This window comes from Myotis nattereri (assembly GCF_964212035.1).
Source record: "Myotis nattereri genome assembly, chromosome: 3".
NCBI classification, from domain to species: domain Eukaryota; kingdom Metazoa; phylum Chordata; class Mammalia; order Chiroptera; family Vespertilionidae; genus Myotis; species Myotis nattereri.
In genome coordinates this window covers 94,249,499-94,273,789 of record NC_138077.1, presented here as the reverse complement: position 1 = coordinate 94,273,789, position 24,291 = coordinate 94,249,499, and the positions used below count along the sequence as shown (strand labels likewise).

Below are 24,291 nucleotides of genomic sequence, written 5' to 3'. Positions count from 1 at the left end.
TAGGTCTGTCTGTTCACTCCTCTGTATTATTTGAAGAATAGGTTCCTTATTCAGACAACCTCCTGTATAGAGAGAGCCCTGATGGGTGACAAATGTTCACTTGGTATTGCTAAGGGGAGGGCTCTAGACAGAGGAGAAAATACCTGGATTCTTTTAGTTGCCATCAGAAACATCAATTTATTGTCACTGGTTACTTTTTGAACTTGAGAAACATGGTGGCTAAATCCCTCACTTTATGTAAGAGATGAATACGGCAGCCAGGAACAGGGCAAAGTGAGAAGCATCAAATGTACAGCAAAGAAAATATGAAAGGAATTGACCCTTAGAGCTCAAGTGTTATAAAGTGGAAATCATTATAGGAAAAATGTGTACAATTTGCTATTTGACTATTAAAAATCATGGTATTTTCTGAGTATACTACTATCAAACTAAAACGCCAAGCCTCAGTAGCATTAAGGGTAATTCTATTTTGGATACTATTTACTAGCACTCACTTGATAATATTAGAAGATAATGAAAAGAAGTCTGTAGTCATCTGTGTTTTCTAGAACATAAAAAATTAAAAATACTTATTTTGAAAGACTCACCAAAGATAGATCACTCTCATTTTTTATGATAATAAATACATTAGAGGAAAGAAACATTATTATAAAATTTTGCATTTCTCTATTGCAATTATTGAAAATGTTTAACCAATAAAAAGAACTTCTCACATATGATGATGAGAATGTTACTGATTAAACAAGGTAGACCTAAAGTGAAATATACTACAACATTGACACGTTCTGTAAAAGCTGTCTGCTATGATAGATAAGAAAACACACACAGCTTCATTCCATTTTGGATTCTTAATATTTTATTTGTTTGCATGTATTTTTATAATTCCTACCTAGCAACATCCATTGATTGTCCTTCGGGGGAGGGGTTGCTGGAGGAGGGCACTCGACAAAGGCAACTAATGTTCATTACATTGGTAACTTGGAACCATAGACTGTGAGATTTGAAGAACATATTAGTAAGGTCAATAGATATCATGGAAATACAGCACATAATTATTCTGGTCCTTTTGACTTCACCACAGAAGTCACCAGGGGAAGTAAACAGGTTTAGGCATGAAGTAATATCATGTCACTTTTAAAGAGCCTTAATAGAGAATTAGCATCTCTCTTAATACATGAGAAATTATAAACTAGAACACAGATAATCCTGGTTGTGTTATCAGTAGCAGGTACAGTGCCCAGCATGGCAGTGCTGCGACATTAGTGAAGTCCTAGCACGTAGCAGCATCAGCTTGCACTGCCGATTCTTTCAGGAAATCAAATGATTACTCTACTTTCACACTGAAGCAAATGACACATTTCAGACCCATATTCAAGGCTTTATTGAAAAAAGTTATGAGGAAGATGGTTAACATATAGGCTTAGCTCTGAGCTCCTTTTGCCAATCTCTTCTATTACTGACCCAGTTTTTAATAGAAAAACTGCTAAATGCTCCTTACTAGCCACAAATAATCAGACTAAAACAAAAAGAGAAGCAGTCAGTACTAATGGAAAAGGAAAAAATTAGATCATTAAGAAAGTAATAGACACTTTATGTCTGATAAGTACACTATAATTTCTTAGTTATGAATCAATTACCCATCAATAATTTTGAATCTGTGGCCTACTGTTTCATACTGAGGGGTAATTTCATGACTGAATATCCCACTGAGCCGAGATAGTTAATTCAGTGCACAGGTTTACAGCTGGAGAGTAGCTTAGATATCTCAGTTGGTTGATATGATTTAAGTTACAAAATAGTACCTAATGAAACAATATTATTAACCCTAGGCCTAGTCTATCATTCATGTGCATATTCGTGGGGAAGGTATCAGAAGAGAGATAGGCATTTTAATATTTGTTCTAATTCAACCCCACACTAGTACAGCAAAATAAACATTTGAAAAGGCAATCTTGCAATTATTTTTATTTGTTGAAAGTAAAAGACATTTTCGGAAATGTTACAACCTTCAGAAAGACTGAATATCAGCACCTACCAAGATACTAAGTGAACAAGAGATCACAAAACTGAAAGCACTTATGAAAATGAAGCATGGATTAGTTCATGTTAATGACTTTTATATTACCTATAATACATCTTAACTTTATAGTATGGCCACATATTTATTTCATTATTTCTCAAGGTCGTTTGAAAAAAACATAGTGACAATCTCGGTGTCTCTTAAGTTAGGCCAGGAGATAACAGAACAAGTAAAGCCTCCTAATATCCGTCTTAAGAAAATACTGGATCATACACCAGAAATAATCATACATGACACATGATTCAAATCAAAATTTAAAAACATCAAATAACTGACCAGGAAAGTAAAATTGTTTTAAGACATTATATATAATACTTCATTTAAGAATTCTAGCTGCTTAGATATCTAGAAAATATAGTCTAAAATGCCTGAAATTTCCTCTCTACTTCTTCAAGAAAAGTTTGACATTCATTTGCATAAACCAATTTTTAATTTCTGATATCTGATGTTTTGGCTAGGCACTACATTTTGAAGAGCTTCTATATTATAAACTATGTGACAACAAGAACAGGAAAACAAAACACACATCTTTCCCTGGCGGAGCTGAAATCCGGGCTCTTCATTTGGGCAGATCCACATTCTGAAGGATGAGGGCCACTCGGCTTGGAATGTACACCTAGGTCAACAGAAGCATGTCAGTGCAATTGAAAGAAATACTGAATGTTATGTCATTAAGTTAAGGGGTATGATGCTCTCTCACAGATGCTTAAAGTTAGAATTACCCGTACAATGTTGCAGCCTCTGAGGAGCCTCAATGCCACCTTTCCAACAGTTTTGGCATCACTGTCTAGAGATTCTAGATTTAAAGCAATTGCCACTAGAGGGCTCCATACGCTGTACAAAACCCAATATTCCCCAGACAGCGATATAAATGGCACTCATTGCTGTTCCAGCACCATGAGGTAGTAAAGGAAGGCTACCCTACAGGTCTATTCAGGTTAATAAAAGTAATATACAACACACTGCTTATCATCTTGTTTTTATTTTCTCCTATCATTTTAAGAACAAAAACTTAAAAGTAATATAAGGGATCCTAAGGGTATTTCAGGCCCTCACCAATTTAAGACAATCAAAAAGCTTGCTACTGCACTGAAAAAAGAATACCCATCCATTCTCTCCATGCCTGTAGAATCCTGACACAGCTCCTTTTTGTATGAGCACATCCCTCATCACGGCTCAGCACCACTTGTCTCTCTCCCCTTCCTGACTCACCACCTCCAGCCACAGGGCCGCTCAGCTCCTGAAACAGCCCACCCTGCCCTTCCTCTGGGCCTCTGCCATGCTGTGCCCTGTGCTCACAACACCCTGTACCTTGCTACTTCCTTATCTCCAGGATCTTGAAATATCCCAGCTCCCCGCGAGGTGTTTCTTGATAACACCAGGTATGACAGTTTTTCCATTTCATTTTCCATCTCAGCACCATTTTTTATTAACACAATTTGTAATTTTTTTCAAGTTTATGATCAATTCTCCCCCACAAGACTCTGAGCTTTATGAGGGCAGAGACCATATGTCTTCATACTTCTCTTAGTAGTTGCCAAAAATTATTGGATGAAAGAAGAAATAATGAATAAAAGGATAAATGATTGTGAAATCAATATGGGAACTGTAGCCTTATGCATCTCAATTCTGCAAACGAACACAATGTTTTCCCTTAAGGTTTCCATGATAAAGAACCCTTACAACTCTTTTAAAAAATCAAATAAACCAATAAAGTTGTTTAGTTTTGATGAAAGCAACTTTAAAATGATGGCATATTTACATTATGATTCATAACAGTAGCAAAATTCCAGTTATGAAGTAGCAACGAAAAGAATTTTATGGTTGGGGGTCACTACAACATGAGGAACTGTATTAAAGGGTCGCGGCATTAGGAAGGTTGAGAACCACTGTGAGCCTTAAAGATAGGCAACAGAAAAGAATTCCCTGAAGCGAGTGATTTTTCTTAACTCTGACTAAATATGAAATTTTGTGGTTTCTTTTTTAAAAATATATTTTATTGATTTTTTACAGAGAAGGAGAAGGACAGAGAGTCAGAAACATCGATGAGAGAGAAACATCGATCAGCTGCCTCCTGCACACCCCAGCCTCCTGCACACCCCAGCCTGCACACCCCAGCATGTACCCGCAACCAAGGTACATGCCCTTGACTGGAATCGAACCTGGGACCCCTCAGTCTGCAGGCCAACACTCTATCCACTGAGCCAAACCAGCCAGGGCTGAGGTTTCTTTATTAGGGTTCCAAGTATATAAATTAGCTTTCTTAGTGGTTAGGAAATGACTACCAATTACACCAAAGGATTTAAGGTAATCAGAGCTAATACTTATGATGAGACAACTACAGACATGCACAATTTGGGGGCTCTATAATTTAGTGCTAAGTACTGGCACTATAGCTTTCATTTTATAATTTTAATTCCAAAATGGTTTTGATTCATACAGCAATAGAAAAAATATGAACACACTTTAATATTTAACATAAATGTTTAAGTATATTTAAATATAAACTATTTATATTTAAGACATGTATATAAAAACCATCTAGTATGCATGTAACCGAAGATATATGCTAATAAACAAATTTACTATGCCCATTTATTAGCCATGAAGCCCTAAACACTTTCTAGCTAGGATCACATTATGAATGGCCACGAATTTCATTTTTTTCCAGCTATATTTATATATAATCCACTCTTCACAAGAAACCAGAATGCCACAGTATAATCCAATTTGTTAAGTAGAGTCACAGTGCATACTAATCTACCCAGTGATTTTTGACTACCTTATTAACTTAATTACTATTCCAACTATTAATATGGCTAAAAAAATAACTGATCAGCGGGTCAGCTTGGCTCAGTGGTTGAGCATTGACCTATGAACAAGGAGGTCATGGTTTGATTCCAGTCAGGGCATATGCCCGGATTGTGAGCTTGATACTCAGTGTGTGGTGTGCAGGAGGCAGTCAGTCAATGATTTTCTCTCATTGTTGATGTTTCTCTCTCTTTCTCCCTCTTCCATCCTCTCTGAAATCAATAAAAAATATGTTAAAAAACAGCAACTGATAACATAATAATCTACTGTCCTATGGCATCCAGGAAAAGTAGTATCTTTCTAGAATCATAATTAAATTGCAAAAATCCTATCAATAAAAGCCTAATATGCTAAGTGTACAATCATCCAGTCATCCACTCAACTAATCAAAGCGTAATATGCTAATGATAAGCTAAGGCTGCTCAACCGCTTGCTATGACATGCACTGACCACCAGGGGACAGACAACCGGTCGACCAGTCGCTATAATGTGCACTAACCACCAGGGGGTAGACGCTCCAACTGGTAGGTTAGCTTGCTGCTGGTGTCCGGCTGATCGGGACCGAGTGAGATGGACTGGACATGCCCTGGAGCCCTCCTGCAGTCCCTCTCTGGTTGGCCAACCTCTCACAATCTAGGCTGAGGGACCCCCTCCCTGAGTACACAAATTTCATGCACCAGGACTCTAGTTAATTAAATAAAAAGGTGTGAATTTTTGAAAACAGAATATTTAAAAATAATTTTAAGTAAAACATAATTTAAAGGCTAATTAAAAAATTTTCTTAGAAATTGTTAAATTTACCAATAGCACATAATAGAAGGGTGAGAACATCATTCAATGAAAAGTTCATTAGATCCATGTATATTTGTTATATACAAAATATTTCAAAATATTTTGAACAATATGAGTAAAAATAATTTTAATTTTCATGAGCATGCTTTAGTTCATAACATATGCTCTAAGAAAAAATATTCTAATTCATATTTTGTGCTAGGATTATCAGAAAAGTCCTATAATAACTATTTCTATATAGAAATATATAGTATCTTTTCTAGGTTAGAAATATTAAACAGAGTAAACTCTAAGAAGTTTGATTTTTTTTGTCTGAAAAAACTAAACACTTTCATAATTTTGGACAGAGTAAAAGACATTGCCCAACTGCTAAGCTATAGTTTCAATTCTTACAGCTGAGGGACAATAAAAAAGATGTATCTATGCCAACCCCCATATTTAAACCAAAAGTCTACTTCTGAGCCCTCAAATTTAGAATAGGAATACAGTAGTCTCCCTTATCCATGGCTTTGCTTTCTGCAATTTCAATTACCAGCAGTCAACCGTGGTCCAAGAGTATTAAATAAAAAATTCCAGAAATAAACAATCAAAAATTTTAAATTACACACCATTCTGAGTAACGTGATGGAATCTCCCCCCATCGTTCTCCATCTCCCTCGGATGTGAATCATCCCTTTGTCAGCATCTGCCGGCTGTATGTGGTATGTACTTCCTGCCCATTAGTCACTTAGCTGTCTTGGTTATCACATGACTGTGGCAGTATCACAGTGCTAGTGTTCAAGTACCCTTTATTTTACTTAATAATGTCCTTAGGTGCAAGAGTAGCAATGTTGGCAATTAGGAGAGGCCAGTGAGAAGCAGTGAAGTGCTTCCTTTAAACAAAAAGATGAGTACAGTACAATAAGATATTTTGAGAGAGACCATATTCACGTAACTTTTATTACAGTACTAGAGGCCCGATGCATGAAATTCATGCATGGGTGGGGTCTGTAGGCCTGGACAATAATCAGGGCTGATCTGTGTGGTGACTGGCAGGGTGATCGGGGCCCACTGGCACCCGTCTTGGCCGGCCTGGCATTGCCCACTTGCCAGCCCCACTCCCAGCTGTCCCCGCCGCCACCCCACCCCCACCGCTGCCTCTGGTTGCCTCCCGCTGTGGGGTGACCAGCGGGGCAACTGGGGGACCCCGCGGGCACCTGCCTTGGCTGGCCTGGAGCCTGCAGGCTCCAATCAGGACAGTATGCAAATTAACCCAACAAAGATTGTGGTTAATTTGCATACGTAGGATCCAAGTGGAGGAGCAAAGTCTGACGGCCCCGGGGCCAGAGCAGCTCAGGTTGGAGCAGCAAGGCTGATGGCTCCGGGGCCAGCTCCAGCCGGAGCCCGGCCAGAGCGAAGGCCTGGGTCCTGGATATGTACGTGTAGGAGAAAACATAGCATAGAGTGTCTGGTACTATCTGTGGCTTCAGGCATCCCTGGGGTCTTGGAATGCATGCCTGTGATTAAGAGAGGACTACTGTACACAGATCTGCTTCTTAATGATAGGAGCCTACCTGGGAAAGTAATAAATGCTAAAACTGCTGCTTTATTCACTTTTCACCATTGATGCTGTTTGAGTTACTATAAAGGGATCTAATTCATTTCACTTCAGGTTCAATAATATCTGTTCTTCTATTTGTGTCATGAAATTTGAATTTATGCACCAGAGAAGAGAAAGAAAGCATCCTCCCCCCCTTACCCCACCCCCGCCCCCTGGCTCCAGTGCACTGATGTATCAGTTTCTGTATCAGGAACCAAAATATAAAGAAATGATTATGCTAAAATGGACTTTCCCATAATGGCCAGTAAAGCAGAATGGAGAAGTTCTGCCCTATTGCCTCTTGGCATTTGTGAGATTCTCTGACGTAGCAAACGCGTTTCAGGAGCAGCACACCTGCACTCCTCTGCTCTGTGTCCACTGAGGGAGCATGCGCAGAGGGAGCTGGCTGGCACACGCTGCTGCAGCGGGTCTGGCAATTTTAAGATTCCTTCCTGCTTTTTGGTTGCTGTCTTTGAAAACAGATTTGATACTTATTCAGCAGATCCCTTGGATTATTGAGCTTATAAATTAAGCTTTAGCCAATACTGTGTACTAGTTATGATGGACAGAACCTTCATGGAGGGATGTTATACTTTTGTCCCTCTTTCCCGTTCTAGGCACATGGGAGGCAGAAATGACCTGGTGATGAAATGAAACCTATAGCACTCTGGTCGTGGTCAAGAAACTTGACTTGATCCCAGCACACACGAATCAGTTCCATTATAAGGAGGCATTATTATAAGAGGCATGGTTTTTAATGCTGTTCTTTCCTCTGGCTCTTCAAAGGAAAAGTCTGGCGAGAAGAAACCTGTTTTATTGGATGTTCTGGTCTATTTGTGGTCCTGTATTTTCACATTGAAACTAGTGATCACTTCCTCTGGAGCCTAAAGACATTTAAATGAGTAATTTCCAGAAGCACCTGCCATCTCTGAGAATAAGGCGCCACTTCTGCAGGGAAGACACAGCTCATCTTCACCTTTCAGACCCATGGGATGGATCACAATCCTATTACCTGCAGTGGCTAAACTCTCTCCATTCTGTTTCTCAGGTGCCTGCCATGCTGTATCTCTCCACCTGTTATTGAGACATGTGTATTCTCCATCCCACCTGCCAATTTAGAACTGCACATTGCATACTTGCAAGATCAATGCAATTAGTGCTTGAAAAGGAATCTCCTGGCTGTTCCTGCCAGTAGTTAGTTGGCTTGTTTTAATTATGACAGCATATCTCTGCTCTTACAAAAATGAAAGGATGCCAAGATAGTCTTTGCCCACCCCCAAAGGCTGTGAGCCCTCACTTAAAGATAATAATTTCCACAAAGCTGAGGTCTTCTTAATTGCATGTCTTCAAGGCACCTAGTTATCTTGACATACTTAAAATACCTAAAAATGACTGAATAGCCATGATAATAATAACTTTAAAATGCATGTGCAATAGCATTTTGCAGTGTCCAAAAAGCTTGGCAGTGCTAATGAATTTATGCCTCCGAAGAATCTTTTGCTGTAGGGCGGACACTCTTACTAATCCTCATTATATAGATGAGGGAAACTGAGGCACAAGAAGGTTAAAATATTCAAGTTCTCATAGCCAGTAAATGGCAGACTGGGGGCTTGAACCTAGGTTCTCCACCTTGACATTCTCTGGTGTTTTCAGTAAAGAATTTCATTACATAAAATGTTGCTGTCTGAATCTTGCTCCTTTCTTGTCTAGTTTACCTGGTTCAAGTTCAGCTTTCTCACAAACAGTTGCTGTTTCTGTGTGACTCCTCTGTACAAGATGAATTACCTGCCCCAACCCCTCAGGGGTCACTAACTCTTGGGTTATTTCAGAGCTTAAAGATAGTTTTCTTACTTATTTCAGAAACTGTTTTTGTCACTCTTGGTTTACATAGCAAAACTGAACATTCTGACAAACTACAGCCCTCCCCCTGAAACATGCATAGGTATCTATATTTATATCTAAAGACATATCAGTATCACCACCATCACCCATATGCACACACATATACTTAAGGCAACACCTACATCTCCTGTGGCCATTGCACTTTCTTCAGAGCTTTTACTCAATGACTTCATCTTGCCCTTTTCATTTATTTCATGCCACTGTCTTTGGAACATCAATTTTGCATATAATTTGGTGGTTTACAAAGTGAGGTGCTAGCACCACTTTAAGAGGTGGAACTAGTCCAGTTGGTGTTGCTCAGTGGTTGAGCATTGGCCTATGAACCCAGAAGGTCACAGTTGGGATACCCAGTCAGGGCACATGCCCAGGTTGCAGGCTCGATCCCCAGGAGGGAGTGTGCAGGAGGCAGCCAATTGATGATTCTCTCATTATTGATGTTTCTATCTCTCTCTCCCTCTCCCTTCCTCTTTGAAATCAATAAAAATGTATATTAAAAAAGAGGAGGGAATATAGTAGCAAAATGAGGAAGCTAGGGTCCCACACAGATTCTCCTGCTTGACTTAAACTTTGAAAAATGAAAGAATTTAACAGATATAATAAAGCTATTTATACATTTTAGATATATCCTGGCCTCGTGAAAATAAAACAAATCTTAATCCAAGACCTCCTATGGTGAAAACAATGCAGATCTGAGACAAAGAAATGGAAGAGGGGGGAGGAGGATGGTGAGAGAGAGAGAAGCAGGAATATGACTCGTCAGGAAAAGAAAAAAACATAGACCAGGTGCATGTGGAGTTGAGCTGATTATCTGGCAATAATGTAGAATTCTTTCAGATCTGGAAAGTTTCTAAATTATACATTTTAGAAAGAACTCAAACCTAGTAGTTTGAAGCAATATTCTTTTATTTATGTTAATAACACAAAGTGAAAATTAGTTACATAATTGAATGCTTTCCTCCATAATATGAAGAAACCAGATAATTTTATAAATGGAATGAATTCAATCTCTGACTGACTGCATGAAATAAAAAAAAATATATTTTTCTTGATTCTTTTAAGCTGTTTTAAATTAAACTTCATTAGACAGTCAATAATGTAGAAATCTGGTTAATATTATAGAGAAAGCAAGAACAGATAGAAAGTAAACTGTGGCATTAAAAATAGAAATGTTCATTATAGAAAACATTTTTCATCCTAACCAGTTTGGCTCAGTGGAGAGAGCGTGAGCCTGCAGACTCAAGGGTCCTAGGTTCGATTCCGGTCAAGGGCATGTGCCTTGGTTGCAGGCACATCCCCAGTGGGGAGTGTGCAGGAGGCAGCTGATCGATGTTTCTCTCTCATCGATGTTTCTAACTCTCTATCCGTCTCCCTTCCTCTCTGTAAAAAATCAATAAAATATACTTTAAAAAAAGAAAACATTTTAAAATGCCTTTCTCTTATTTTTTGAGAAATAATTTTCAATCCTATCAAATTCAAGCTTTCCCAATTGTCCACCAAATGTCCCTTCCCATGTTTTCCAAAACCCAATCCAGTCGAGGACCACACATTGCATTTGGTTTTTGAGCACAGTTATCCTTTCCCACTCACCCACCCCCAAATTTTTGCATGTTGCTTACTTGTTGAAAATTTATCTCTTTGGACATAAACATCACTTTTAAAATAAAGGATTAAATTTGAATGCAATGAAGATATCTTAAAAACCTACTTACCAAGAGAGAATGGGGAAGCCCATTATGTTGGAAAGCCTCAGAAAAGAAATCTGTACTGTGGTCCAATCTCTGGTGTCCTCCATATTCTGCCTCATCTGAATCGAGCACAATTTTGAATGTATGGTTCTTAAGGAATCAGACCAGTTTCAGGAGTAGAATGAGACATGGTAAAATATGTTCTCAGACAGCAATTTAAAAATGTGTACTCTGAACACTGTGAAATCATAATTCATGCTAAATACGCATTCCTATTAGATTTTGGAGTTTCTCCTGTTTGAAAAGGGCTTTATAAATACCTAGTCCACACCCCGATGGGATCCTTGTAATTCTCTTACCACAGCTCATCTGCTGCTCATCTAGCCTGGGCCTGAATGTACTATTCATGGGGAATCTATATCTCTCTTAGTGCAACCCATTCCATTTGTTAGAAATTCTCCACCAAGAACAGCAATTTTACTGCTTGGGATTATTTCTACCCAGAAAATCCATAAGGAATAAGTTCAAAATATAGTAACCATTCAAATATTTAATAATAGTTATGTTATCTCTGTGTGTGTGCGTGTGTGTATGTAACTGCATATTAAATATAATCTCAGAACCTTTGATCAGCCCTCATTTGGTAAGGCTTTTTAGTTCTTCCCATCTCTGAATTAATTCCAGTTTTCCAGATCATGGTTAAGGTGAGGAACACAGAAGTGAACCAAGTGTCCATGTGTGGTCTGAAGAGTGCAACCAAGTGAGCTTACTCCTCCCAGTGGTCACAGGCAGCACATTGCTAATAACACAAAAGATGATGTAAAGATACTATCCATCATGCCACAGGAGGATTCATGATGGAATCACATGATCTTGCTAGAATTTAACATTTGGTTCTTCATTAAGTTATTAGGCATGTTAGAATTACCCTATTTACAACAAAACAAACTATGGCTATGTTCAAATTTATTATGCTCAGAATATCTAGACTTGACACTTTGATACAAAATTCCACAAGAAAATATACTAGGTACTTAAATTTATTTTTTTAAATTGAATTTATTGGGGTGACATTGGTTAATAAAATTATATGTTTCAGATGTACAATTCTGTAATATATCATCTGTATATTGTATTCTGTGTTCACTACTCAAAATCAAGTCTCCTTCCATCACCATTTACTCCCCCCCATACCCTTTCCTACTCCCTCCCACCTGTTATCTGTGTCTATGAGTTTTTTTGTTTGTTTGTCATGTTTTGCTTAATCTCTTCACCTTTTTCACACACCCCTCCCCTCAGACAGCTGTCAGACTGCTCTCTGTATCTATGAGCTTATTTTTATTTTACTTGTTGGTTTACTTTGTTCATTATATTTCACATTTAAGTGAAATCATACGGTTCTTGTCTTTCTCTGACTGGCTTATTTCACTCAGCATAATACTAATAATCTCCAGGTCCACCCATACTGAGAAATCTTAAATTTCTTTAGCCTAAGGAGGGATATAAATATGTTTAAGTATTTTGAATGTTTTTTTCTGGTATATAAATCTGTAATTTCAGAAATGTTTGGATATTTTTATTATAACAAAATTATCACTTTAAGAGTACATGTAGGTAACAAACAATGACCATCACTGTCATGCCTAGGAAACCCTGTTTAGATAGGAGATTCAGATGGACTTGCTTATAGGAACTTTGCTGGGACTGATGGCTCCATTTCAGTCAATCCAGGTCAGCTTGCTCTGATTCAAATTCAAATGGATAATCAACACATTAGTGTGTTTAAAGAAGAAACACAAACACAGAGAGAAATAGAGAGAGATTGAGATTAAAAAGATGATTACTAGGCACAGGCACATTCTAAAGTCACTAAACATAGCTAGAAATAAATTGAACACACCAATTTTTTTAGTGGTAAAATATGAGTAGTGAAAATAAGTAATTGGAGATACAGTAAATAAATGAAGCATTGTGGAATGGAAGGAACTACTAAAACAAGTTTAGCTTTCGTTCTTCATCCCAGTTAATGAAATACTTATACAAATCTTCAAAAAGCAAAAAAAGCCATAACCGGTTTGGCTCAGTGGATAGAGCGTCGGTCTGCGAACTGAAAGGTCCCAGGTTCGATTCCGGTCAAGGGCATGTACCTTGGTTGCGGGTACATCCCCAGTAGGGGGTGTGCAGGAGGCAGCTGATCGATGTTTCTCTCTCATTGATATTTCTAACTTTCTATCCCTCTCCCTTCTTCTCTGTAAAAAAATCAATAATATATATATATTTTTTAAAAAGCAAAAACATAACCATTGCTGGTTAACAACATAGATTATTGGTAGCAATGTTGGAAGAACGCAAGTTTAACATTAAATGCAGCAGATCCCAATCTGCGGGATGATCGTCACTGTTAGTTGGGTTATTATAAGGGCCTCACCAAATGAAGGATTATGTTATTAAAAGGGAGTGGAAATCTACAGGAGCATTAGGCATTGTCTGAAGACTAAATTATGTTATTATACACATTTGATACTATATTTCAAATAATGTACATTTTTTGATTAATAAGATATAGATTCATTAAAAAGACAGAATTTATACTGTTTTTGCCTATATAATCTCTCAATCAAGGAGTGAGAAATTGTTCTTTTAGAAAACTGTTATATAAGGATCCATTGCTTTTTGACCTTGAAAGGGATCATCATACTAAAAATGGTTAGAATCTACTGACTTAATATATGTAATTTGTACCCATAAAGGAAAAGCTTTCAAAACCCATAATGAAAGTTTCAAAACATCAGTTTAGACCTATTTCTCTGATCTATAATTTGAAGAAAAATGTTGCTGTGGCCATTTTTGGAATTACCCAGCCCTCTGTGTATGGTATTACTTAGGGAACACAATAACTTCCTTTAGAAAATGCAACCCTTAATTCCAGAAAGTCCAATGATTTAAAACACTTATTCAAAGTAATGATTATAAATTACTACCACATATCATTCAGGTATCAGGAAAACACTATCTTTCCAGAACATTGCTTAAAACAAAAATTTTTAAATAGGTTATTTGAGGAACTGGATTTTTTTTACCCTATTCTCTCATTCAGGCAGTACTTCACTATCCCCTGTGGTCGATAGCCTGAAGCTAATCAAGTCTGAATGGAAATGGGACTGTAGACAGAGGCAGGTCTCTGAAGGCCTTGAGTCTTTGCCTGATTTAATACCTAGCTAGGAAAAGCAAATCCTGGTGCACATCTTGGTCATTTCCAAAAATATCCAACCCCAGCAGAGGAAGCCAGAAGCTGTAGATTGCTGACAGCTCCAAACAGGGTACTCAGGGTCAGTCACAAACAGTGTTTGATATTGTCCTGTGCTAGAGATTGGGAGGCATAGCAGATCTACCTAATACACAGACACAAACCCAAACACACAGCCAAAATAGGGAGACAAAAAAAAAGGCCCCAAATGAAAGAACAAGAGAATTCTCCAGAAGAAGAGCTAAATGAAATGGAGATAAATTTATCAGAATGGCCCCGGGGAGGTTGAGACGGCCCCGGTGAAGTCAAGATGGCCCCTGTGAGGTCGGGATGGCCCCGGTGAGGTTGAAACAGCCCCGGTGAGGCCGAGACAGCCCCGGTGAGGTTGGGATGTCCCCAGTAAGGTTGAAACGGCCCTGGTGAGGCCGAAACGGCCCTGGTGACGTTGGGACGGCCCCGGTGAGGCCAAAACCACCCTGGCAATGTACGGCACCGGCAAGGTCAAGATGGCCCCGGTGAGGTCGGGACGGCTCCGGTGAGGTTGAAACAGCCCCAGTGAGGTAGGGATAGCCCCAGTGAGGTAGGGATGGCCCCGGTGAGGTAGGGACGGCCCTGGTGAGGTTGAAACAGCCCCGGTGAGGTAGGGATGGCCCCAGTGAGGTCGGGACGGCCCTGGTGAGGTTGAAACAGCCCCGGTGAGGTAGGGATGGCCCCAGTGAGGTCGGGACAGCCCCAGTGAGGTTGGGACGGCCCCGGGGAGGTCAAGACGGCCCTGGTGAGGTCAAGACGGCCCTGGTGAAGACGAAACGACCCCAGTGAGGTTGCAATAGATAATGGGGACCAGTATAGACTGATGAACAGGGGTAGATGCAGAGGCAGAGCAGCATTGAACAGACTGTCAAACTACAGTGGGAAGCCTGGGGAGGCTTGGGGGGCTAAGAGATCAACCGAAGGACTTATATGCATGCATATAAGAATAACCAATGGACACAAGACACTAGGGGGTAGGGGCCGGGGGAATGTCAAGGCGGGGGGTGGGGGGGGAAGGAGACATATGTAATACTTCAAGAAATAAAAATTATAAAAAAAATTATCAGACATAGAGTTCAGTATAATAATGGCAAAGATGCTCAACAACATGAGAAAAGATATAGTAACTATGAAGAATGACATAGCACTAATAAAGAACACATTGGAAGGAATACACATCAGACTAGGGACAGCCAAGGATCTGATCAGTGAATTAGAAGACAGGGTAGAAAAAAATCACTAAATCAGAGAACCAAAAAGAAAAAAATAAAATAAATAAAACAGGAAGGCAGCTTAAGGGAGCAGTGGGACACATGAAATGTAACAATAGTTTCATAATAGGTGTGCCAGAAGGAGAAGAAAGTAAGCAAGGAATAGAGAACATGTTTGAAGAAATTATGCAGAAAACTTCCCTAATCTGGTGAAGGAAAAAATCATACAAGTTCAGGATATACAGAGTGTCCCAAGCAAGAAGAATTTGAACAGGCCCACACCCAGACACATATTTAAAATGCCAAAAATTAAAGACAAAGAGAGAATCTTTAAGGCAGCAAGATGAAAGGAAACTGTTACCTACAAAGGAGTTCCCATAAGGCTGACACCTGATTTCTCATCAGAAACTCTACAGGCCAGAAGGAAATGACATGAAGTATTCAAGGTAATGAAAAGCAAGGATCTGAAACCAAAATTACTATATCCATCAAGCCTATCATTCAAAATAGATGGTGAAATAAAGAGTTTCCCAGACAAAAAAAAAAAAAAAAAAAAAGTTAAAGGGGTTTATTCCCACCAAACCAGTGAAATGCTAAAGGGACTGTTGTGATGAGAAAGAAATAGAGAGAGAAACCTAGGCATACAGAATTAAAATGGCAATAAATAAGTACCTATTTTGCCCTAACCAGTTTGGCTCAGTGGATATAGCGTCAGCCTGCGGACTGAAAGGTCCCAGGTTCGATTCCGGACAAGGGCATGTACCTTAGTTGTGGGCACATCCCCAGTAGGAGGTGTGCAAGAGGCAGCTGATCGATGTTTCTCTCTCATTGATGTTTCTAACTCTCTATCCCTCTCTCTAAAAAATCAATAAAATATATTAAAAAAAATAAGTACCTATTTTTATATATAAGCCTAAGTGACCATTACAACCGAACAACTGGAATGACCGGTCAACCAGTAGCTATGATGTGCACTGACCCCCAGGGGGAAGATACTCAACACAGGAGCTGCCCCCTGGTGGTCACTGTGCTCCCACAGCCAACATCCCAGAGCCCCTCCCCCCGAGTGGCCTGCCCCCATCAGCCCCTCATGCTAAACCATTCCTAGAGACCTGGAGACCTGCTTCTGGGTCGGGGTTTCGTACGTAGCAGAGCAGCTCCCTTGCTGTGATCTATTGAAAGTCAGCTCTCGACAGAAGGGTTTGTCTTGCTTCCATCCTTTCCCTTCCCTGGGGGCCACCTGCCTGCCGCGGTTGTGGCATGGTGGTGAGGGAAGGAGGAGGGGGGGAGGTGGGGAACCATGTGGTAGCGGGTCACCAATGGTGGCATCGGCATCTGTTCCTTCTGCACCTGGCCCAGCGACCATTGGCTCCTCTCCCAACCCTGCCGGGGTCTTCAGGCACGGGCTGGGACGGTAAACTGGGAGTGAGTGGCAGCAGATGTGGCCCCTTTCCCAGAGGGGTGGAGTGCCAACTCCCTCCTTGGGGCTGACAGCCAACCTCCCATGGTCCCACCCATGGCCAGCCAACCTCCCGTGGTCCCTCCCCCCTGGCCGGATAGCCTCCCGCCATGGTCCCTCCCCCAGCCAGCCAACCTCCCACGGTCCTTCCCCCTCCCCCTGTGCACAAATTCATGTACCAGGACTCTAGTCAATAATAATCTTAAATGTAGATGAGTTAAATGATCCAATAAAAAGGCATAGGGTAGCTGAATAGATACAAAAACATGAACCGATTATATGCTGTCTACAAGACATCCACCTCAGAACAAAAGACTCACACAGCATGAGAGTTAAGGGATTGGAAAAAATTTTCATGCAAATGGAAATGAAAAAAAAATCTGGGGTCACAATACTCATATCTGAAAAAATAGACTTTAAAATGAAGGACATCACAAGAGACAATAAAGGTCATTACATAATAATACTAAGGGATTTGATCCAATAAGAGGACATAACCCTAGTAAACATATATACACCTAACATAGGAGAAACCTAAATATATATTTTAAAAAAAACCTTCTAGAGGACTTTAAGGGTAAGATTGACAGCAATACAGACATAGTAGAGAAATTTAATACACCTATGACTTTACTGGAAAGGTCTTCCAGGCAAAATATTAATAAGGAAACACAGACTCTAAATGACACACTGGATCAGATGGATTTAATTGACGTTTATAGAACATTTCACCTAAAAACTGCAGAATATACATTATTCTCAAGTGCACATGGGTCATTCTCCAAGATAGACCACTTGTTAGGACACAAAATAAGTCTCTGCAAGTTCAATAAGATTGAAACCATATCAAGCATCTTCTCAGATCACAATGGAATGAAATTAGAAATCAACTACAGTAAAAAAAATCAAAAATATTCAAACTCATAGAGGCAAAACAGCATGTTATTAAACAATGAAAGGGTTACAAATGAGATCAAGCATGAAATCAAAAACTTCCTGGAAACAAATGAAAGTGAACACACAACAATCCAAAATCTATGGGACACAGTGAAAGCAATGGTCGCCAGGCCAGGTGCAGAAGGAACAGATGCCAATGCAGCCATTGGTGACCTGCTACCATGTGGTTCCCTACCTCCCACCCTCCTCCTTCCCTCACCACCACGCCACCACCACGGCAGGCAGGCAGCCCCCGGGGAAGGGAGAGGATGGGAGCAAGACAAACCCTTGTTCTGAGAGGGAAAATCATAGTACTACAGGTCTACTTAAAAAAAAGAGAGAGAGAGAAACATTCATAACAAACTATCTAACCCTACAACTTAAAGAATTAGAAAGAGAACAACAAGAAAAGCCCAGAGTAAGTAGAAGGAAGGAAATAATAAATATTAGAGCAGAAATTAGATAGGCTAAAAAACAATATAAAACATCAATGAAAGAAGAGCTGGTTCTTTGAAAAGATAAATAAGATTGATGAACCTTTAGTCAGATTCATCAAGAAACAAAGAGAGAGGACCCAAATAAATAAAATCAGAAACGAAAGTGGTGAAGTAACAACTGACACCTCAGAAATACAAAGAATTGTAAGAAAATACTATGAACAACTATATGCCAAGAAAGTACATAACATGGCTGAAATGGACAAATCGCTAAAAAAATATAATCTTCCAAAACTGGATTAGAATACCTGAATAGGCCAATAACAATTGAAGAAATAGAGAAGTAATAATAATAATAATAATAATAATAATAATAATGATAATAATAATAAAAACCTAGAAAACAAAAACCTTGGTCCAAATGGCTTCACAGGGCAGTATTTCCAAATCTTCAAAGAACAATTAATGCCTCTCCTCCTCCAACTATTCCAAAAAATCTAAGAGGAAGGAACACTTTCAAGCTGTTTTTATGAGGTCAGCATTATTCTAATTACAAATCCAGATAAAGACACAACAGAGAAAGAGAATTACAGGCCAATATCCCTGATGAACACAGATGCTAAAATCATCAACAAAATTTTAGCAAATCAGATCCAGCAATGTATTAAAACTAGAGGCCCGGTGTACGAAATTTGTGCAAGGGGCTCGGCCCCTGCAGTCACTGCGGCTGCCTCTGCCTCGGCCCCTGCCGCTGCCTCTGCCTTGGCTCCCATGGTACCACGGCTTAGTCTGGAAGGTCACCCAGTCTAATTAGCATATTATGTTTTTATTATTATGGATAGTATCAGAAGTCCTAGCCACAGCAATCAAACAAGAAGAAGAAGAAAATAAAGGCATCCAAATTGGAAAGGAGGATGTAAAAATTCTCATTATTCGCAGATGACATGATACTGTACATAGAAAACCCAAATGACTCCACCAAAATCCTACTAGATTTAATAAAGGAATTTGGCAATGTAGCAGGATACAAAGTTAACACCCAGAAATCAATGGCATTTTTTATACACCAATAATTAATTCTCAGAAAGAGAAACTAAATAAACAATCCCATTTACCATTGCAATGAAAAATTTAATATACTTAGGAATAAACTTAACTGAGGAGATAAAGATTATTACTTGGAAAACTACAGAATATTGAACAAAGAGATAGAGGAAGATATAAACAAGTGGAATAATATACCATGTTCATGGATTGGTAGAATCAACATCATTAAAATGTCCATACAAGCCAAAGAAATCCACAGATTCAATGCTATCCCTATTAAAATATCAACAGCACATTTCATAGAGCTAGAACAAATACTCCAAAAATTTATATGGAACCAAAAAACACTCAGAATAACTGCAGCTATCTTGAGAAAGAACTTATTGGAGGGATCATAATACCAGATATTAAGTTACAAAGCCACTGTACTCAAAACAGCCTGGTACTGGCATAAAAACGGGCATGCAGATCAATGGAACAGAACAGAGACTCCAGAAATTGACCCAAACCATTATGCTCAACTAATATTTGACACAGGAGGCAAGAACAAACAATGGAGTAAATTAAGTCTCTTCAATAAATGATGTTGGAAAAATTGGACAGATACATGCAAAAAAATGAAACTAGACCACTAACTTACACCATACATAAGAATAAACTCAAAAATGGAGAAAAAACTTAAGTATAAGTTGTAAAACCATAAAAATCCTAGAAGAAACCATAGGCAGCCAAATCTCAGACATCTCCTAGGGCAAGGGAAACTAAGGAGAAAATAAACAAACGGGTCTACATCAAAATAAAAAGCTTCTGCACAGCAAAAGAAACCATCAACAAAAAGAAAAGAGAGCCTTCTACATGGGAGAATATAGTTGCCAATGATACATACAATATGGGGTTAATTTATAAAATATACAGGGAACTGATACAATTTAATGGAAGGAAGACAATCTAATTTTAAAATGGGCCAAGGACCTAAATAGAAACTTTTCCAAATTAGACATACAGAAGGCCAAGAAACATAAGAAAAAACACTCAAAGTCATTGATCATCAGAGAGATGCAAATTAAAACAACAATTAGGTATCACCTAACACCTGTCAGAATGGCTACCATCAACAAATCAAGAAATGACAAGTGCTGGTGAGGATGTGGAGAAAAGGGAACCCTAGTACGCTGCTGGTGGGAATGTGGACTGATGCAGCTATTATGGAAAACCATATGGAGTTTTCTCAAAAAATTAAATATGGAATTGCCATTTCACCCAGTGATCCCACTTCTCATAATATATTCTAAGAAAACTGAAACACCAATCAGGAAGAATGTATGCACCCCTATGTTCATAGAAGCACAATTTACAATAGCTAGTATGTGGAAATACCCAAAGTGCCCATTAGTAGATGAGAGGATAAAAAAGCTGTGGTACATTTACATCATGGAAGGATCTCTTACCCTATGAGACCGCATGGAGGGACCTGGAGAGTACTATGCTAAGCAAAATAAGCCAGTCAGAGAAAGACAAGTATCACATGATCTCATTCATATGAGGAATCTGGTGAACGAAATTAACTGTTGAACAAAATAGATTCAAAGATAGAAGCATGGAAAAGACTGTGGAATTTCAGAGGGAAGGTGGAGGTGGGTGGGTGGGAAAAGATCAACCAAAGAACTGTCTGCATATATGCATAACCCATGAACACAGACAATAGGGTGGTGAAGGCCTGGGGCATGGGACAGGATAAGCTATAAGGGGTCAATGGAGGTGGGAAGGGGCATATGTAATACTTTCAACAATAAAGATTTAATTGAAAAAAACAAACTAATAAATGCAAGATAATAATTAAAAAAAGGTTTGTGAGAAAGGTTATGACAATAAAGAAAATTAACCTGGACATTAAGGGGTAGAATTAAATAGACAAGGGAAATTCCAAGTCAGAGAAATCAGTCAGGAATCTAAAAACAGTCAGTGGATAGGAATTTGGATAAACTCAGGTAGTGCAAATGGACAGACATAGGTAACTCAATGAGAGTTTCAATGTACATCTGACCATACTCAGATAGTAAGGAAACTGATGCTCAATTTGGGGAAAGTGGAAGAAGGGAATTTCTGTGCCCAAAGACCCACAATCAGTTCAGTGGCCGAGATGAAACACACATGTAATTCAAATGTAGATCTAATTACCCTACTACAAGAAGGCACCTGTTTAATGCTGAGAACCAGGCAAAATGTTTTCATATGAAGTTTCATGTTTAATGCTAGAGTTGAGATCTAAGAATAAAGAAGCCATAATGAATATGGCAAAGAATAAAAATAAGAAAAGCAGATAAAACAATATACATCTAAATGATTAATCTAAAGAAATTTAAAAGATTTGCATTAAAAGACAGAATTCTCCACATTCCATATACTGGTAGAGTCTGAATGTCTATGAAGTTTACTACATTAGCTCCAGATCCATTTCTTATTCCTTTGTTTCATTTGGTCATTTTATTGGTGAATATAAAATATTGAACCAAAAGTTTACCTTGCTCAATTTGGGAAAATACAATAGGAAAAGAATAATAGAATGATAGAATTATTACGGCGATTTTTTTAAGGAGATCAAATAGGTCCCGATGTAATATGCCATCTTATATAATAGAAGCCTAATACGCTAAGTGTCCGGTCGTCCATTCAACCAATTAAAGCTTAATATGCTAATAATATGCTAAGGCCGCTCAACTGATCGCTATGATGTGCATTGACCACCAGGGGGCAGTCAACCAGTCGACCAGTCGCTATGACATGTACTGACCACCAAGGGGCAGATGCTCTGACCAGTAGGTTAGCTTGCTGCTGGGTTCTGGCCAATTGGGACTGAACGAGATGGACCAGACATGCCCTGAAGCCCTCCCGTGGTCCCTCCCTGGCTGGCCAACCTCCCACCTCCCTCCCTGGCCCTGATCGTGCACTGGTGGGGTCTCTGGACCTGGCCTGTGCCCTCTTGCAATCCGAGACCCCTTGGAGGATGTCAGAGAGCCGGTTTTGGCCTGGCCAAGGCACCCCACTGGTGCAAGAATTCGTGCACCAGGCCTCTAGTTCAAAATATTATGATTTCTTACTTCAGATTTAAGAGTTTCCTAAGTATTTGATATATCTATCAACAGGTTAAAATAGGTAAGAAGTTTTAAACATTATTTTATAATCTATGTCCTTAATTCTGAACCGAGGAAGAGGCATGCTCTGAAGACTTGTACTAATAAGAAGAGTAAAGACCAGGGAAGGCATGAAGACTCTTCAATTCAATGGCTCTTCAAACACTTCAAAAGCTGCTGTATTTGTTCAGCCACTTGATAAAGTGTCTGTTCAAAGTACAAGGATTTTTGTGTAAGAAGTACTATCATTTATATCATTCTGCACTTCACTCCTGCTGATGAAGCTAAGAAATTTTATTATAAGGTAATCCCTGAGCCTTCAAACTGCGTGACAATGAAAGGGGTTCTCCAGTGTCTAAGATGACCATGAAGATAGCAAAGCTGGTAAGTTACCATGTATTTTGAGATGTAAGACATCATTTTAAGATGAAGTGTGCATTATATATATATATATATATACACACACATACACAATAAAAAGAAAAAAAAATCATTATCATGGCAATCATCTATGATAATAAAAGTGTAATATGCTAATTAGACTGGACATCCTTCCAGATATCCTCTGGACAACCTTCCGTATGAAGCTGGGAGAAAAGCCTGAGTGCCAGGTGTTGCTGGCAGCCAGAGGGTAACCTGCGTCCTGGGTGCCAGAGGAAAGCCGGGGGAAGGAAGGCCTACTCTTGCATGAATTTCATGCATCAGGCCTACAGTTGTGAGATAAATCCCAATTAAAGACATGTTAATCCTGGCTGGTGTGACTCAGTGATTGAGTGTTGACCTATGAACCCAGAGGTCACGGTTCAATTTCATATGCCTGGGTTTCAGCTCTATACCCAGTGTGGGGTGTACAGGAGGTAGCCAATCAATGATTCTCTCTCATCATTGATGTTTCTATCTCTCTCTCCCTCTCTCCTCTTCTCTAAACTCAATAAAAAACATATATTAAAAATGTGATAAAATGTAATTAAACATGTACATCTGGGAATTGATAAATACAAAAGTGGTGAATACAAAATATTGATCCAAAATATTTTCCCTGCTCAATTTGGGAAAATATAGTAGGGGGAAAAATGATGGAATTTTGTTATGGAGATTTTTTTTTTTTAAGGAGATGATTGGGATATCATTTAAAACTATTTAAATATTTAGAAACAAACAAAAAACCAAGGTCATGGATACAGAGAACAAATTGGTGGTTGACAGAGGTAGGAGTGGGGGTTGTGTTGAATGAGTAAAGAAGATCAAAAGGTTATGGACATGAAACTAGCATATTGTTTTCTGATCTGAATCTTTCATCACTCCACCCATCTTATCTAACAAAGCGGGAATATGCAAATTGACTGTCACACTGTAATGGTCAAGATGGCTGCGCCCACAGCGGAGGCAGGGATTCCATAACACAAGATTGCTGTGCCCACAGTGGAGGCCGAGTTCCCATAATGAACCTTAATGAGCAATTAGCAGGGACCTGAGGCTGTGTGGTGCTAGGCCGGGGCAGGGAACCTGAGGCTGCGCCTCCCCGCCCCAGTGCCAGCCTGGGGGACCTCAGGCTGTGGTGCCTGCCCGGCAGGGCTTGACAGGAGACCTGAGGCTGCACCCCCCACCCAGCAGAGCTTGACAGGGACCTCAGGCCATGCCCCCCCTGTGACAGGGCTTGACAGGGGACCTTAGGCCGCTCCCCCTTCCCTGGCACCAGGCTGGGGGACCTCAGGCTGTGCCCCCCATCTGGCAGGGCTTGATGGGGAACCGCAGGTTGCTCCCTCCTGCCTGGCAGGGCTTGACAGGGACCTCAAGGAGTCCCCTGAGGGGACTTGACAGCCCCCCCCCCCCCAGCAGGCCCGGGGGACCTCAGGCCATGCACCCTGCCCCAGACCGGGGGACCTGAGGCTGCGCCCCTAGCCTGGCGGGGCTTGATGGGGGACCTCAGGCTGCACCCCCTGC

The 24,291-nt window shown here is 39.7% G+C and overlaps 1 protein-coding gene across 1 annotated transcript in view; it reads right to left on the bottom strand.

Annotated features, from left to right (window-relative positions):
• Window positions 1–835: 835 nt before the first annotated feature.
• Window positions 836–24,291, bottom strand: part of GBE1 (1,4-alpha-glucan branching enzyme 1) — a 361,817-nt gene continuing 338,361 nt past the window's right edge. The window contains exons 15-16 of the mRNA XM_081087408.1: window positions 10,874–10,991; window positions 836–2,696 (exon numbers count right to left, since the gene is read on the bottom strand). Coding sequence (XP_080943534.1) covers window positions 2,640–2,696; window positions 10,874–10,991 — 175 coding nt within the window. The 3' untranslated portion in view covers window positions 836–2,639. The remainder of the gene's footprint in view (window positions 2,697–10,873; window positions 10,992–24,291) is intronic.